General features: G+C 41.4%; 1 protein-coding gene across 1 annotated transcript in view; it reads left to right on the forward strand.

Moving 5' to 3' along the window:
* The window catches only part of LOC109034948 (uncharacterized), a 28,616-nt gene that overhangs the window by 2,857 nt on the left and 6,454 nt on the right, over nucleotides 1–19,305 (forward strand). The window contains exons 3-6 of the mRNA XM_072303772.1: nucleotides 3,293–3,393; nucleotides 5,629–5,889; nucleotides 14,672–14,805; nucleotides 18,897–19,144. Coding sequence (XP_072159873.1) covers nucleotides 3,293–3,393; nucleotides 5,629–5,889; nucleotides 14,672–14,805; nucleotides 18,897–19,144 — 744 coding nt within the window. The remainder of the gene's footprint in view (nucleotides 1–3,292; nucleotides 3,394–5,628; nucleotides 5,890–14,671; nucleotides 14,806–18,896; nucleotides 19,145–19,305) is intronic.

Genomic DNA, 19,305 nt, shown 5'->3' on the forward strand with positions numbered 1-19,305 from the left:
ATCAGAAGGAACAAAAATTGCAAATTTTCCACAATAAAATTGGTTGAAGTTGTTTAAGATTTGATGATCCTGGCGATGCACCGCAATAATCCAGCACTTAAAATAGCATCTTTTCCGTTAGAAAAATTCCACTGAAAGGCCTGTGTGAGTCAGTAGGGCACTTTTGCAGGCTTATCAGTTCTATCGAACGTACGGTAATGAGGACGTCGCATGTCTGCACCCACGAGTGCTGTACACGACTACGTAGGCTGTCCCTCCGCTTACGTCACGCGCGAGCCCCAGATCGCTCATAACGCATCCTACGTTCTGCCATGCAAAGTAAAAACGCCGTATGAGCCTTCGGACGTTGCCAAATTGCCTTCAATAAAAACTGACTTTACTGAGAAAATTGTGGATATTCGTTTCCAAAATTTTCACGCAATTTTGTACCAGGGTGTCAACTAAAACAGGCTGGCCAAAAATCAGTGCTTTTACAGATCTTTTTCAGTGCTTTCCCAAGAATTAAGAAGAGTTAAGGTTTTTCACTTAAATATTGATTTATACTATTTTACGTAAAAAGGTATAGTTTCTCATTCCTCCTTTCATTCGAGCTCCTTAACAGAAAGATTCAGTACTTTTTCAGTACCTTCATCTGAAAAAATTTGACACATTTCAAAAATTTGTAATTCTCGCTCGAATTGCGACAAAAATGTCTTGGAAAAAATGTCATCGGTGGCTTGAAGATTAACTGACTGCACAATCTCGATCATGCAGGCAAATACGACTCTGAGAATCATCGCGCAGTGACTGCATACTTTCCAGGCTTCATCAAAGAACACGCTCGTTGTGAAGGGAAAAATTCTAGACTTTCTTGCGGAATTTTCGCTTTTTATGACTTTTCTAGTAACTCTAATTGCTGAAAGTCGGCAAAGTTCAAAAATTTGAGTTTCCTGCTTAAATTGCGACAAAGAGGACAAAAACTATGAAAAAATTCCGGACCTTCTTGCAGAATACCGCCCCGCCCTGAAAAAATTAGTAATTTTTCCGGAAATTCCGGACTTGCAGACACCCTTTTCCACATAACGCAACTTAATCTAAAATATCTGTATGTTTCAAGGAAAAATATGCACTGGAAAAAAACACATTGGATCTAGAGTTCAGACTCTTAAAAACATCGACAAGAAAAAATACTCTTTATTCAATCAGATTTAAGCTTGAATCAAGAACCAAGCCTCTTAATTTGAGCGGGTTACCTTTTGATTTAAGCTTAAATCTGATCGAATCAAGAGTTCTTTTTCTTGTCAATGTTTTCAAGAGTCTGGACTCTAGATCCAATGTGTTTTTTTACCAGTGTGCATACCTTTTGTCAAAAATACATGTTTTATAATGGGAAATTCGACAACTCTCGAATGTTCATACGGCGTTCTTCCTTAGCACGGCAGCGGTGAGTGTACGTGCCGCAATCTCCAAATCGCTGATCTCTATTTGCGGATCGCATTATGCGTTCTGCATCCCGCTTATCCGATCCCCATCATCTGCCATGCCGCACAATCGAGACTTCCTACTTCGATCCACCGCGTCGAGCAGACAAAGGTTATTGTCCCGGCTCTCGCAACGCTAGGGATGCCGCTGGCCGGCTCATCTAAAAGTGTCCTGCTTTTGAGAGGGATCTCGTCACGAATTGGGGCATTTGAAGAGTTTTTATGGATAAAAGGTATAAAATGACTAATAAACTGATTTAGTGGCTACACCATGGTTGGTACGATCCTAGACAGAAATGTAACGAATTATGCGATACATCGCAATTATCGCAAATCGGTGAATCGAATGACGTTGCTAATAAATCAGTCCACAGGATTGATCAGTAAAAAAGAACTAAGTAAAATCAATCATTGCCAAATTTCATTGAACAATTGTTTTTTTTCTTTTGTTGGAAAGCGGCTGTACGGAATCTTTTGAAAATCTCAATGAATTTTCTTCATTTTACAGAGGAAAAGTTTTTCAAAAGAATCTTCTCTATACTATTCTCCTGTAAAGAATAATTTGTCCGGTGAAATTTGGCAATGTCTGATATGGTTCGTTCCTGCTTTGTGCGTTTCAATTCAAATTTTACGTGCATAATTTTCACAACCCAAGTACCTACCTATTATAATAAATGCGCGATTACGTGGTGCAATCCTAATGCATCGGAGTGTTGTGCTTGTTGTCTATCTATTAATTGAAGGGGCTCTTCCAATTAGAAATTGCAATAGAATTGTAGCAAATTACAATTTTTTTTTCTTCATTAGCGCATTGCTCATTGTCTATCTGATCATTTGAGATCGGAATTTTTCGCCCAACTGCTGTAAAAATACAGCAATTTTAAGGTAAGAAAAATTGCATAAAATGCAGAACCTGGGTACCTGTAAAGTTTTAAAATTTCCGCTCCTATTTCATTTTTTCGAAGAGAACCAAGTCAACTATAGATCTTGAAATTTATACAGGATATTCTACTTATAGAGAGGAAAAATCAAGGAAGTTTTCAAGAGATTGAATTGTCTAATTTTCTTGAGAAAAAACCAAAGTGTGACAGGAAGTCTACACGGAAAGTCGCAAACGGAGACACGTAGTTTCGCATTTTGGTGACACGGAGAAAAATTTCGGTCATATGAACCGAATGTGCGGTGCTCAATATCGGCCGCATCGTTCGGTTCATGTGACCGGTGCTGGGAACTGTATCCTCGGCTCGTGTAACCGAGCATTCAAACCGAACAGAACTAAGGAAAAATCTCGGTTCCATGAACCGAAGATACGATTCCCAGAGCCGAGAGAGCGATCGCATGAACCGAAAAATACGGCCGATAGTGAACACCGTACTCGGAGAAAAAAACTTCGTGCGTGGGACCTGAAGTTTAGGTCATATGGATCTCTGAAGTTTTCGGATTGAGCATCTGAACACTTTAGGTCCAGCTGCTGAGGTTCGGATCACACATCTGAAACTTCAGTTCATACATCTGAAGTACTTCGGTTTTCACATCCGAAAAACTTCGGTTCTCACATTCGGAAAACTTCGGTTCTCACATCTGAAGTTCTTATTCAGAAGTAAGAACTGGAGTTTTAGATGTGTGATCCGAACCTCGACAGCTAGATCTAAAGTGTTCAGATGCTCAATTCGGAAACTTCAGAGATCCATAAGACCTAAACTTCGGGTCCCACGCACGAGGTTTCTTTCTCCGCGTATATTCGGTTCGTGTGACCGAACTTTTTTTCTCGGTGCATGGAAATGATTTTACCGGAGAAGACGATTGCTCAACGGGAACTTGCGATGTTTCAGGTGTCCTGTTGTGCTTGATTCAAGTAAACCTTCTGGAGGCGCTCAAGGGGTCAGCGGTCGTCCTGCAAGCGAAGAACAAAGCCGAGCAAGCCAAGGATGAGGTAAGACTTCTTCTTGGTCATTCTTCTCCCCAACCCCTCCCCCCTTTCCCCTTCATGACCCCTTTTCCCTTTGCGAAAATTCAATTACCCACTCAATGAGCTCATCCCGGGCGGGTCATCCGGGTCCGCCTCCGTTTTGTCCGGTTAAAAGAGTCGCATTGAGTGGATCTGGAGCGTGCGGCGCACAATGGGTCGAGTCGATTAGAAAGGTCGGACATGAATTTTTTAGACTAAAACTGCAAATTTTGATGTTTAATTTCGTCACATTTTAAAGTTCAAGGGGTACTTTAGAAGAAAATTTCACGAGGAAACCGATGGAACCATTTTTAAAATCTTGAAATTTTGTATAAACGGAGTTATAAGCGTTTAAAGTTTCCGAAATTTTGTCCGACCTCCCTATTGACTCGGCCCAGTGTGCGGCGGTTGAAGTGAAGAGCCACGAGGATGAAAAGAAACCAGAGCTGAAAGTGCGCCGCTGCCGGTGTCGGTGCGATGCCCTTTCTTGAACTTGACGGGGGCCGTTCCCCCGGTCGCCCCGGTTGAAAGCTCCAAGTGAACCGGGCCGGCTCCAGATGCAGACAAAATACCCCCGAGGCTCGCCAACAGTGCTCAATGATTCGAAACAAAGCCTGGTTGGACGAATTTCAAAGAATGGGAGCACTGGAAAAAAAACACATTGGATCTAGAGTCCAGACTCTTGAAAACATTGACAAGACAAAGTACCCTTGATTCAATCAGAATCGAGCTTAAATCAAGAACCAAGCCTCTCAATTTAAGCGGATTTCGTTTTGATTCAAGCAAAAATCCGATTGAATCAAGAGTATTTTTTCTTGTCGATGTTTTCAAGAGTCTGGACTCTAGATCCAATGTGTTTTTTTCCAGTGAGTGCGATCGCCGTGGTTTTATTCGACCCACCAAAAATGTCCATCTCTCTGTTTTGATCAGATTCAACGAGGTCATAGGAGAGGAAGCGTACTGCGGGCCAACTGTTGAAAGTGATAGACAAAAGCGATAGACATGGAAGATATAAGGAGTAAAGAGCGATCCTATTGGTTGAAATGGGTGGTTCTTATAGACTAAGGGAGAAAATGATGGACTAACTAAAGTGTCCCTCGTGCGTTGCCGTTGGTTAGTCTCGTGCCTACCTTCTTCGTCCATCGCAACCACCTGCTTCAACCAATGGTATCTCCATATCCTTTTTGTCAGCTTTGTCTACCTATTTCAGCAATCAGCCCACTAAATAGTACACCTTGTTCTAATGTATTGTCTATGCAGCGCCCGAAAACCCCGGGTGATATAAATGCGAAGTGAACTTAGCACCATAAAAGCGTATTACACTCCACAAAAAGAGTAGATTCCACCCCGTAATTGTGTACACTGGAAAAAAACACACTGGATCTAGAGTCCAGACTCTTGAAAACATTGACAAGAAAAAATACTCTTGATTCAATCGGATTTTTGCTTGAATCAAAACGAAATCCGCTCAAATTAAGAGGCTGGGTTCTTGATTTAAGCTTAAATCTGATTGAATCAAGAGTATTTTTTCTTGTCGATGTTTTCAAGAGTCTGGACTCTAGATCCAATGTGTTTTTTTTTTCCAGTGCCGTAATAGTGTAAGTCACTCTCTAGGTAGAATAAATTTTGAAACGTCGCATGGCACGTGCGATACTTTGGCCGGAGGGTGACGATATACGTATCAGAATGCTTAAATTCGAACCTTGTCTACTGGCTCATCACCAACGACCGCTCATTGCCTGCGATACACACAATGTCCGTTCTCTGTGTAAGACCTTGTCTCCACGAGCCGTTTCACGAGATTTGTCCCAGGGAAAAATCCCACTTACGAAGTTGGGAAAAATATTGAGTTAATCAATATTTTTCCCAGTACCAAGTATAGTACTTGTATCCCCAGGATCTACTAAGAGAAGAAGAGGAAGTGAAGGAGAATTGTGCGATATTTTATTCATTACTACATTGTTCATGTTTATTTAGTTAAAATAATGTGTCCAATTGTCAATTGAGCACAATTATTATTTTAATCCCGGTCAAATACTCGACTTTAACTAATTTATCTTCCCGCGCAAACTAGTCGCGGGACTGTATGAGCCCCGTCCCGTGGAGACGGTAAACGGGAAAAATCCCAGAAGTTTCATTCCTGCGATTCGAACTTGGGACAAATCCCATGAAGACGTCCCGTGGAGACAAGGCCTAATGCGAATTTTTGATGTTTTCCAGCTGCAAGTGGAAGGTCTGGGAACGGGGGAAAACATCACGCTCCCGGACGGGACGGTGATCCCGGTGAACGTGACGGCGGTCAAGTCCAAGCTGACCGGGAACCCGCAGATCGACTACGTCTACGACCCGAACCTCCCGAGGGAGCTGAACGGCTACAACCTCACCGACTACCCCTTCTACAACGGAGTCCCCGAGGACATTGACTTCAAATGCGACGGGCTCCACGATGGCTTCTACGCCAGCGTCCCGCACAAATGTCAAGTAAGTACCTATGTTCAAAATGGATTGCATTTTCAAAAAGGAACCAGGAGCATTGCGATGTTGCCAAGATTGTGCACCTTTTTTTTTCTTTGGGAGAAAAGCCTGATTATCCATTAACCGTTCCTATTTTCCTCGCTAAAAACTATAAATCGACGGTGAAAGTCGGCAATCACATAACTCGGTTTGCGACGTCGCAGACTTCCTGTCATAATTTATTTTTTAAACGGAAAACTACTCAACGGCAATTCTTTAAAACTGCGGTGATTTTTCTTCTCTGTGCGAAGAAAATTCTGCAAAAACTTGAAGGAATGATGTCAATTTGTTCTCTTTTAAAAAAAGAACATAGAGGCGGAGATTTTCAGACACCGCAAACGAGTTATGTGATTGCCGACTTGCACCGTCGAAATGTAAGACAAAAATTATTACGTAAATTTCATATTTTTCATGGTTTCAGTAATTTTATTGCAAAGGGTGAAGTTGCACAATCTTAGCACCATTGTAATGCTTCTGGTTCCGTTTTGCAAAATGCAATCCAAATAATCTACCAAAAGTACCAAAAGTAGGTCTGGAAAGTACCTGACGTCACGTAAGCACCTTAGTATTACGTGACGCTCGCCGAAATATCCTCCTCATTTCATGATGGAGTTCTTGCATGTGTCAGGAATTTGCAATATGAGTACTGATTCCTGTGTAAAATTTCGCGGGAAACACGATGGTGCACTGATTTTCTCTAAAACAAACTTCAAAACTCAAAGAAAGTTCTCAAAATTGAGGCCTAAAGTATTAAGGTTAAAGGGTGGGATATCCTGCGCTATCCTGAGATGCTACCTTTACCAGGGCCGGATTTACCTACTTGCCGCCCATGGGCCGCCTGTATTTTGCCGCCCCCACTCATTCGTTTTGAAACATCGATACAAATCATCAAGTGGACGTGCCGGAGGGGGTGGGGTGCATAAGACGCGTTTACTCGTGTTGGACACATTTTTTGCGAAAGCCCTATCAACACTACTAGCAAAAGAGGGTTATTCATATAGGCGAAAAATGTACCCAGCCCGGAATGTACGAAACTTTGTGGGCTGATAGTACTAGTTGAGAGAGGCTTATCCCTAGCTCCGTTTTTGCAGGAACCCCAGGGAAACAGCGTTGCCATTTTTTAAAGTCGTAACCTTCAAACATCCATAACTTTCGGAGAAATGCAGTTACAGAGCTCGTATTTATACCAAAAGATGCAAAAAATTACGTTCTATCGACCTATGCCAAAGAAATTTTAATTTGACTCCGTTGTTGCCACGTTTTGGCCATTTTATTAATTTTCGTAATTATTTAAAATCACGTTACCGCCTAAAAAAGTGTTTGCGGTTGGTGAGGATTGAATAAAAACATGTCAGAATTATTGTTCGTTTGATTCCGCATCCATCGATATATTATACTTTTCTGAGAGACTTAGGGAACACGAGTTATAGCGATTTGAAAATTCGGCAACACGCCCGATACCCCGATATTGACGCTCGTTTAGGTACGTTTCGCAACTCCGTGTTAAAGCAAAACGCCTAGACCAAACAAAATTCGAAAAGTCAGTTCATGTTTTGCGCTTTTTTGAAACTTTCACATGATTTTTAGGAATTTAAGTAGCGGCGGTGTTGCCGGTTTTCAATGAAAACCACCGCTGCGATCACAATTTAAAGCAGTACTCATTTAATCTTATCCAGCTACATTTGTTAACCTAAACTGACCATTTGCGACATGGTGTTGACAACATTGCCTAATTTCCGTCGGAATTCGCGTAGAGGCGGGGTTGCCAGTTTTCATAGAAACCGCCACCGCAATCAAAAAAAAAAAAAAGGTATTACTTCTTTAATCACGTTCAGCCTTATTCTGTGGTTGGAATTGTTTATTTATCGAATCGATGGTTTCCTCTATCTCTCCGCAACGGCAGTGGTGGCCGACAGTAACGAGATATCGAAATTTAAAGCTACCGAATCACTCAAGCGGTCCGATGAGTAGTTTTGGCGAGGGGCCTAGATCCATTGCTCTTGATCTCTATACAATATCGATATCTCGGCACTGTCAGGCACCACTGCCGTTGCTGAGAGATAGAGGAAACCATCGATTCGATAAATAAACAATTCCAACTACAGAATAAGGCTGAACGTGATTAAAGAAGTAATACCTTTTTTTTTTTTGATTGCGGTGGCGGTTTCTATGAAAACTGGCAACCCCGCCTCTACGCGAATTCCGACGGAAATTAGGCAATGTTGTCAACACCATGTCGCAAATGGTCAGTTTAGGTTAACAAATGTAGCTGGATAAGATTAAATGAGTACTGCTTTAAATTGTGATCGCAGCGGTGGTTTTCATTGAAAACCGGCAACACCGCCGCTACTTAAATTCCTAAAAATCATGTGAAAGTTTCAAAAAAGCGCAAAACATGAACTGACTTTTCGAATTTTGTTTGGTCTAGGCGTTTTGCTTTAACACGGAGTTGCGAAACGTACCTAAACGAGCGTCAATATCGGGGTATCGGGCGTGTTGCCGAATTTTCAAATCGCTATAACTCGTGTTCCCTAAGTCTCTCAGAAAAGTATAATATATCGATGGATGCGGAATCAAACGAACAATAATTCTGACATGTTTTTATTCAATCCTCACCAACCGCAAACACTTTTTTAGGCGGTAACGTGATTTTAAATAATTACGAAAATTAATAAAATGGCCAAAACGTGGCAACAACGGAGTCAAATTAAAATTTCTTTGGCATAGGTCGATAGAACGTAATTTTTTGCATCTTTTGGTATAAATACGAGCTCTGTAACTGCATTTCTCCGAAAGTTATGGATGTTTGAAGGTTACGACTTTAAAAAATGGCAACGCTGTTTCCCTGGGGTTCCTGCAAAAACGGAGCTAGGGATAAGCCTCTCTCAACTAGTACTATCAGCCCACAAAGTTTCGTACATTCCGGGCTGGGTACATTTTTCGCCTATATGAATAACCCTCTTTCACAGAACTTTGCGCGAAAGTTGAGTTCCGTAAACCTACCTCTGTGTGGACAAGGCCTCCCATTTATATGAAATGAACGAAAATATTATGAAAGAACGAACATAAATGTGCTTTAATAATTTTAACTTCCGCCGCCGCGCCGCGCTGACCGCACTGTTTGGCGCGATGCGTGAAGTATTCTTACAGTCTTGTAGGCGCTATGCGTTTCACGCCGACCGCTGCTGAACGCACTGTGTTTGACGCAATGCGTGAAGTATTCATCCAGTCTTGTAGGCGCTAATCGTTTCACGTCGACCGCTGCTGACCGCAGTGTGTTTGACGCAACGCGTGATGTATTCATGCAGTGTTGTAGGTGCTAATATGTCTTACATGCCAACCGCCGCGCTGATGGCTTCTCTTTTTCATCTCAAGTCCTCGTCATCATTACTCTCTGTGCTGCGCCACTTCATGTCAAATTGCGTGTTTGGTTTCTCTCTTAAATCGACTAATTAAAGGTACTGTCTCTTGTGACACCGAAATACGACAAAATTAGAAAGAAATATACTCTCAGGAAATTAAAGAATTCGTCGCCTTTTCTCGTTTGTAATTTTTTTTCTGAACCCGATGTTTTTTTATACTTACATTTGAAAAAAATTCAAAATTTGCCGCCATGGGCCTCGGCCCATGTGGCCACCCCCTAAATCCGGCTCTGACCTTTACATTCGATCAAACTCTCCATGTGAAGATAGGGAACAAATACATTAACAGCGTTGCAACTTTGTTTGAGGACTCCAAAACTGAAAATGCGACAGCGCTGCTAACTTATTAGCTTCCTATCTTCGCATGGAGAGTTTGATCGGATATGAAGGTGGAATCTTAGGGTAGCGTAGGAAATCCCCTCCTTTACGGCCTTAATTTTGAGAACTTTCTTTAAGCTTTGAAGTTCGTTTTAGAGAAAAATCAGCGGCGCCATCGTTTCTCACGAAATTTTACATTTCAGTCCGTACTTCAACTGCAAATCTTCCACACACGCGAGAGCTCCATTCCAACTAAAATGAGTAAAAAGTCTAGTGGTGCCAATATAACCTCTCTACTCTTTTTCGGGAGATGTGTATGAGTAGAAATCCAATCGATGTCCTGATAGACGTCGAATCTGCAATGCCTAACATCTTATAGAAATCTTTGCGTCAAAAATTTTAGGATATGAAAATTGATTCATTTTCAATTTTACAAAATATGAAAACCCCTCTTGATTAGAAGCAGCACTTCTCGCGAGTGAAAGCAAATTTAAGTATGCTGATGTGAGTAGAAATTTACTACTGATATCACAAGAATACATTGGTGATGTGAGTCAGAGTAGAATCCTTAAAATATAAGTAAGCTTAAAACGAGTAGGACAAAATGCAAAATGTTTGGCAGGGACTGCAGGGGTAGCGATGCTTCACGTGACTTCTGCTCGATCCTGATTCATAAACGAGGCCTTATCTGTAACAATGGCGGATGTATAAAGTGTATCTCTTCGAAACACGCTTAAAAAACTGTTTTGGTCAGAAAATTTAATATGTTTGCCTCTGGCGTAATGTACAGATCTCGAAGATCACATCAAAAGTATTTTCTCAAGATTTTCTAGATATACCGAAACAGTTTTTTGAGCGTGTTTCGAAAAGGTAATTTTTCACATCCGCCATTGTTACATATAAGTCCTCAAATTCAAAACATTTTATATACATGCTATATTACTGAACTCAATTTTTTGCGTTTTCAAACGTACGTAATCACGAAAAAATTACAGCCAAATTACCTTACACCCAAAAAGTATACGAGAAAAAAAATTTCAGAAACTAGACCATTATAAGTGACCGATCGAACGAGATGTTTTATTTTGAAACGGTGATTAAGTTTCCAAACGCGCTCAAATAACGATAAACGAGCCGTCAGTTTATACAAGCGACTTTGAAAGTGACGAATAGCCCTGCGGTCGATCCTGAGGTTCGATGATTTCGTAAACCGAAGAAAATAATTCATTAGCGCACATTATTTTTAGACTATTTTTTAATCTGATATAATCTCTGCCGCCAGAGCGAGCAGGAATGCCAAGGCAGCCTCCGGCACGGCCGGCGCGCGCGGTGCCGTTCAGAAGCTTCGCAGGCTTGAAAACCTTGACCAATAAAATCGTGCACACTAATGCGATTACTCCTCACAACTTTCTCAGGGAAAATTGCAGTACTCATGGGGATTTTTCTGTCGAACGGGAATAGACTTAGTATATGTCGAATAATGACCTTAGGATTTGCGGAATAACTTAACGTTTCGCGGGATCGTTCGACATTCGAAAATCATGTCTCAGCATGAATCAATGATTCATTCGTAAACTATCTGGGCCTGTTGCACATATTTTTTTATTGCTTGTATCGGAAGAACTAAAGATCTTGATGTCGCAGGAATTTTCCCGGAGTTTTTTGACCACCAGGTACCTTCAACAAATCAACGAAAGACGCCCCAAAATTCGAATTTTCAGAACGGTCACTTTTACGGATCCGGTACACTCGTGACATTACAGTACATGACAAACCTGGTCTCTTCATCGTCAGGATGCCTACTAAAACAGGCTCGTCAAAACCAGTACTTTTACAGGGCTTTTTTAGTACCTTCCCAAGAAATTTAGTGTCTCATCCTCGACAGAAAAATTCAGTACTTTTTCAGTACCTCCATTTGACGAAATTCGAAAAATTTCAAGCATTTGAATTTCTCGTTCAGAAATGAAAAAAATTCCGGACCTCCTTGCGGAATTTCCGCACTTTTTCGGTACTTCCGGATCGCCCTTAAGAAATCAGTACTATTCCCGGACCTGCAGACACACTAATCATTTACAATGTACCTGTCCGTCTCCATAAGGAATTTACAGCCGCTTGATGAAGAGACCAGGTTTGTCATGTACTGTGACGTCACGAGTGTGCCGGATCCGTTCCGCGTAAAAGTGGCCATTTCAAATGGGTCGGTTCCTGAAACAGCTTTTTTTCAGTTTGGGAGGTGATTCCAAGATTTTTTAATAACGCCATCGTTCCTTTCGTAAAATTTGCCATTGAAACCTTGTCAATTCGCAAATCCCTGTACCTTGCAACAGGCTCATTGGATTAAAAACTTAATTCACTGCAGCTTATATTGCTTCGAACCGTTTGATTTGAATTGTACTCGAATAACATACTGGACCTCGGACCTCGGGGCAGGGTCACGGTTACAGTACCACAAGACATATTTTCTCCTCATAATTTCATGGGAGACCGTGGACTACTAGGGGCCCGGGCCCCTTCCGGAAAATAGATGAGATTTCGCTAAAGAAGAGCGTACCTAATACTCCTATCATCTCTGAAAGTGTATTCAAATCAATTTTTCGGCGAGAGCAGCTCAAATATGATCCTGAAACGTCAAAATTTCAAGAATCTTCCTGAGGAGGCTTCCAGGCCCCCCTTAGGAGCTGGGGGAATTTTCCCAAGCCCAACTTGATGAGGTGTATTTCGGTGCTGCTCAGACCCCCCTTGATTAGGCAGATTTTCTGACTTTATATGTTTTTCTACAATTTCCCATATCAGAACGCAGCTCGCTATGCACTCTCAGTTACTGCAATACCATTTTTTTTAAATGGGAATCATCCATTAACGGGCAGCTTTTGAGCCGTTGGTCAAAGAAGAGCTTTTTCGGATGAACTTGGATCGTTGGTGGTGTGTCATGAGCTGGCAACAAGGAGGACAACTGAGACTTGCAGAGAGTGAGCGCGTGCGAGACTCGACTAAAAGTTGAGCCATCTCCAGCGGCGTCGCGTCGCGTCGTGTCTACGCCGCGGCAGTTAGGCACACTAATTACTCGCCCAGCGGATGCGATTCCATCTGTCATGTGCACCGTTACCTGTTGCCACTTGGATATAAAATGCCCGGTAGAGTCGGGAGTTTCCGATTTAACGAACCATTCCTCAGTAACCCAAGTAGCACAGATTGCAATAAATAGCAATTACATTGTAACAATATTGCGAATTCCACTAAGTGTTGTGTATGTTGCCTAGCTCCTAATTGAAGGGGTCCCGTTTATTGAAACTTATTGCAATAAAAATGAAATAAGTTGCAATTTTTCAATGCATTGCATATTGCCTATCTTTTTGACCCATGAAGCTCAATTTGTTGATTGTTTAAAATCTGCATAAATCGACTAAATGATGTAAAAATATTTCAATTTAAAAATCAAATTGCAATTTAATTTCAATATTTTCGTTGCACTTTGTTACTTCGGGAGAATTCGTTAGAATTGCGAAGGTTTTGTCTAAAATCATCTCTCCCAAGTAGCACAGCGCAACGAAAATATTGAAATTAGATTGCAATTTGATTTCAATAAAATTGTAATTTTTTACCATTAAATTGCAATATTTTTGTATCATTTAGTCGATTTAGGCCAATTTTAAGCAATCAACAAAATGAGCTTCACGTGTCAGATAGGTAAGCAATATGCAATGCAATGGAAAATTGCGACTTATTTCAATTTTACTGCAATAAGTTTCAATCAATGGGGCCCCTTCCAATAGGAGCCATAGGCAACATACACAACACTCAGTGGAATTGCAATCTTCTTTTACCATGCATTTGCTACTTATTGCAATCTGTGCTACCTAGGAGGCTTACAAAACAATCCATAATGGACCAATAGACTTAATAATCGCCTTAAAGCTTGACATTTTTTTTTTTTTTTTTTTCTCATTCCTAAGTTTCTTTTAGACGAACCTATATCGCCATTTAGTTTCTCTCTAAATTTTGAATTAGCTGCAGGAACCACATACTAAGAAAAATTCGGTGATAGAAATCTAAGTTTAAAATCTGGCAACGCATAAAAGCTTTTTCAACAGTGCGGCACGGCACGGATGGCTGAGAAAGATCTTGCAGTGTTGCGTTACATATACCCATGTATAGTTACCGCGTTTTGGAGCTAACTTTTCTGCCGTGATAGGGAAGAGAGCAGTAAGTGCATTTCTGTATGAGCCATGGTCAGCACATCCTTTTATGCGTCTCGAGAATCATCCCAGCATGCACTTACTGCTCTCTTCACTAACACGGCAGTTTCATCGGGGCACTTGATAAGTTATAGTGAAATCTACGGTAGAGCCAGGAACAAATAAAGACCCTCTGTTCGGATCTCAGCAATGGTGAGGACTTTTACTTTCAGAGATTCGACTTTTATCAATGAGGAGCAACCCTCACTTCAATTCTTTTTTGGCTAGTAGGTAAGCGGAACAGTGAGACTTATATTTGTCAAAGAAATTGCTCAACAACAGACCGAGTGGTATGATTTCAACAGCTGAATGATGGAGCCCCGAAAATTAAAGCTCAAGCCTGTCCCTAGAAATTTGACGGAAGGTCTCTGTTTGCCCCTAGTAAGATCATCTGAAAATCCGCCAAGATTAGTGCAGGTATTTGGATTTTCTTCGTAGGGCTTTAAGTATGTATGTACATGAACAAGTCGCTATTACGGCGCGCTAGGGCGCTCTGCGACGCCTACCCGCCACAAGAATCTGCCATGGTAGAGATCCTCTGGAAGCTGGCATCTCTCCATGCATTGACGGATGCCCTCTAGCCACCGTTAAGGGCTTTAAGTTCTCAGGGAATTGCAGATTTTGCAAGCAAATGCAGAGTCAATCGACTGGAAATATTGCTAAATCCGCTTGCGATACCAAAAATGTTGCTTGGAACACCTACGCGTGTAAGAGGTTTTAAAGTTGAATTATTATAATTGTATTGATTCATTTGATTGTTTCTTTATGTTATAGGTTTACCACCACTGCCTGTTCGGCACGAGGTACGACTTTTTGTGCGCAAACTACACGGCATTTGATCAAAAAACGTTCATCTGCCACTTTGTATCAGAAGTTGACTGTGATAATTCTCCAAAGTATTTTAAGAGGTAAGCTGATTTTTCTGCTGATACAGAATGTATAATGTAAGCTAGACAGAGGATTGTGGTCTTTGTCCTTAAAAATCGAGATTTCATTGGGGAAACACTAATAAAAATGAACTTTAAGGCTCGTCTTCTTGAGGAGAAGTGAGTCGCGTGCAAACGAGAGATGTCCCTATAATCGTAAAGTATTTCCTTGATTTCATGGGGAGTAACAAATTTCCATGATTGGAGTTTCAAAACCCGTACCTCGAATTGCGACGTTGCATGTTCCTCACGCTATTTTTAGTCACATTTTAGGTCCCACAATTTGTTCTAGAGTGCCATCTTGATACTACTCTGTCTTCTTTTCTTTGCCTCCTTTGATATAATTTTTAAAAAAATTTCACACCAAATAATGCGATCTATTAAGAAATAAAATAGACAGTGCAATTAGATGCACTTCGATCAAGATACTTGCGTCTCAAGTTCCACCATTAATTTTGTTCAAAGTGTTTGGCCTTGCCGGTCATCGGAGATAGGTTGTTGCTGGAATCATATTTATTTTTGCACTGGCTGAACGTTCCTAAATCACGATAGAGGTATTCCTCGCATATACAATAAGAAAAAGGGCGTTTTCTCTTTCTCAGTTGCAAAAGAGAAAAATAGAACAGGTGCCAGCAGTTTGCTTAGGCCTCGTCGTCTGTTCAGGAACGCGATATGACTGTCCATTGATAGGATGGCGCCTTGATGCAACTATACATGCTCTCCGGATGTCTAGGTTGCATATACGAAAAACTGAAGGCGTTTTGACTTTTCTATGCGGCGCGCGGCATTTCCTTCCATACCGGTCTTTGGCGTGTCTGGTGGAAGAATGAAACCCAGCCCTCTCTTGTCTCGGTTGAATTTTTAGGTGACTGGGTGCCTTTCTACTAAACTCGGTCCAGATAATAATAATTGAACTGTTTCTATATTCGTGACGGACTCAGGCAGAATATGCCTCGAGGTGGAGACCCATATTATTCAATACGGCAGAAAACCCGGTTTTGGGTTTAAAAATATCGATTTTCAGTTTCCGATTAACACTTTCTACAACTCTCAAGAATTCCAAATAATTTGTCTTTCAAATACCGTGTGATTTGGTCAAAGTTCCGGCCCATCATTAGCATTTTTAAGTATACTGTCAGCTTTTGAAGCGAATCGTTCCTACGACTGGTTACCAGGGCCGGATTTACTTACTTGCCGCCCATAGGCCGCCTGTATTTTACCGCCCCCTTCTCATTCGTTTTGAAACATCAATAAAAACCATCAAGTGAACGAGCCGGAGGGGGTGGGTTGCATAAGATGCGTTGGACACTTTTTTTGCGAAAGCCCTGTCAACACTACTAGCAAAAGTTCACGGAACTCGGCGCGAAAGTTAAGTTCCGTTAACCTATCTCTGTGTGGACAAGGCCTTCCATTTATATAAAATGAACGAAAAAATTATGAAAGAACAAACATAAATGTGGTTTAATAAGTTTAACTTCCGCCACCGCGCCGCGCTGACCGCACTGTGTTTGGCACAATGCGTGAAGTATTCCTTCAGTCTTGTTCTTGTGTGCGGTATGCGTTTCACACCGATCGTTGCTGCACGCACTGTCTTTGACGCAATGCGTGAAGTATTCATGCAATCTTACAGGCGCTATGCGTTTCACGCCGCCCACTGCTGACCGCCGGCAGCGATCGCACTGTCTTTGACGCAATGCGTGAGGTATTCATGCAGTCTTGAAGGCGCTAATATTTGTTACATGCCGACCGCCGCGCCGCGCCGAGGGTTTCTCCTTTTTATCTCAAGTTCTCGTCATCATTGCTCTCTGCGCCGCGCCGTTCCAGGCCAAATTCCGTGTTCGGTTTCTCTCTTAGTCTTAATTCGACTAATTAAAGGTGCTGTCTATTGTATCATAGAGAAATGACAAAATTAGAGATATGCTCTCAGAAAATGAGAGATTTTGTCATCTTTTCTCGTTGGTATTTTTTTTTCTGAATCCGATTTTTCTTCACAGCTACATTAAACAAAATTGCAAAATTTGTCGCTCCCTAAATTTGCCGCCATGGGCCGCGGCCCATGTGGCCACCCCCTAAATCCGGCCCTGCTGGTAACAGCACCGGCTAACTTCCACTGAGGTTACTTCGAACTCCTTGTTTCTCGGCGTTTAACTTTGGATTGCCAACAAAGGCTTGATTTAATGAATTGAGGACTCTTTCGGTAAAAGGGTGTATGAGGCTTGCGATGCTGCTAAGATTGGGCAATTTTTTACAGCGTTTGTGGCAGATGAAATGCATTACAGTCGACTTACTTCCTTACAATTCTGAAGAAAAACTCGTAGCAGATACAGGGAAAAATTCATTTGCAGAACTGTTTGATAAGTTACCAGGGTGTCTAGTAAAACAAGCTGGCCAAAAATCGGTACTTTTCCAGTACATTTCTACGAAATTCAGTACTTCCTCAACAGAAAAATTCGGTACTTTTTCAGTCCCTCCATTTGATGAAATTCGACAAATTTTAAAATTTTGAATTTCTCGCTCAAATTGCGACAAAAATTACAAAAAATAAAAAAAAATCCGGACCTTCTTGCGGATTTTCCGCACTTAAAACATCTGTACCATTTCCGGACTTTCCGGAACTTCCGGACTTGTAGACACCCTGTGGTTACTTGCAACTAGAGAACTACGAGGGCTGTCCCAAAAGAAACCGGACTTTTGTCATAGAAGACGAACCAAGCGTCGTAATGAAGTTTTCTTGGGCTTGTTTCAAAGCTAATAAGCTACTGAAGATGCTTGTTTTTACAGAATGCAAAAATTCGTATTGGTAAGGAAACTACACGCTTTGGAATGAAGGAAAGTCAAACTCGAGTTGCGATTTTTGTCTTTATTTCAAGACAAATTTAGATACAACTTAAGAAAAACCCAGGATTTAAGTTAAAAATTTGTTGCTCTGATTCAAATGCTTAAAAGCTTACCAAGTCATAACCTATCCCCTTCAAAATACTTGCCAGCTTTATCGATGCATTTTTTTCCACCGTTTCTTCAACTGGGAGAAACACTGTTGGAAATCCTCAGGTTTGAATGATCGCAATTCCTTCAAGGTGACCTGACCTGGCTCCGTGTGATTTTTTCTTATTTCCACGACTTAAATTTACCTTGAAAGGTCGACGTTTTCAAACCATTCCGGAAATCCAAGAGAACACCCTGTAGGAATTGCGATCAATCAAATCTGAGGATTTCCAACAGTGTTTCTCCCAATTGAAGAAACGGTGGCAAAAATGCATCGACAAAGCTGGCAAGTATTTTGAAGGGGATAGGTGATGACTTGGTAAGCTGCTTAAAATGTTAATTTCCTTGTTTTTAAGCATTTGAATAAGAGAGCAACGAAGTTTTTAACTTAAAACCTGGGTTTTTTTAAAGTTGTATCTAAATTTGTCTTGAGATGAAGACAAAAATCGCAACTCGAGTTTGACTTTCCTTTATTCCAAAGCGTGTAGTTTCCTTACCAAGACGAATTTTTGCATTCTGTAAAAACAAACATCTTCAGTAGCTCATCAGCTTTCAAACAAGCTCAAGAAAACTTCATTACGACGCTCGGTTCGCCCTCTATGACAAAAGTCCGGTTTCTTTTGGGACAGCCCTCGTAGATTGCACAATCTTCCCGGCATTGGAAGTCTCATACGTCCTTTTACCGAAAAATGTCTCAATTTTTTAATGTTTTCTGCGTTAATGATGCACTGGAAAAAAAAAACACATTAGATCTAGAGTCCAGACTCTTGAAAACATTGACAAGAAAAAGGACTCTTGATTCAATCAGATTTAAAGCTTAAATCAAGAACCAAGCCTCATAATTTGACCGGATTCCCTTTTGATTTAAGCTTAGATCTGATTGAATCAAGAGTATTTTTTCTTGTCGATGTTTTTAAGAGTCTGGACTCTAGATCCAATGTGTTTTTTTTTCCAGTGTGCGCAAATGATGCACAAATATTCTCTCTAAGCCGCGATATAGTAATCTCTCACCGTAAGGCATATTCTGCTGATTTTTTTAAATATTTCCCGTTTGAAAAGTGCTAAACTGGTGATTTGATGTGTTGCAGAAACGAAGCTTTGTACAAACAAGACACGACTACGACTCCGCGACCGCCGCCGACAACGACGACCACAACAACGACGACGGAAGCCCCGAAGACGAAGAAGCCGCGACGGCAGCGACCCAACAGGCGGCCTCGGCCCTACAAGAGACGCCGCCCCGTCTACGAGTACTACTACGAGGACGAAGAAGAACCAGCCGACTCGGAGTATTACGAAGAGGAGCCTGCCACCTCTTCGCGCGGACATGGAAACGGTAAATACCACCTCGCATTATAGTATATATAGTTTCTTAAGGGCCATAGTTGGCCCCCCTCCCCCTATAATTTGGAAAATGCGGGTTTTCCGAGTTGACTTAATGTAGTTCACGGAAATAATCATGATTTGGTCCATACGCCACTGGATACGTGTTAAAGT

Source organism: Bemisia tabaci, chromosome 8 (assembly GCF_918797505.1).
Source record: "Bemisia tabaci chromosome 8, PGI_BMITA_v3".
Taxonomy (NCBI): domain Eukaryota; kingdom Metazoa; phylum Arthropoda; class Insecta; order Hemiptera; family Aleyrodidae; genus Bemisia; species Bemisia tabaci.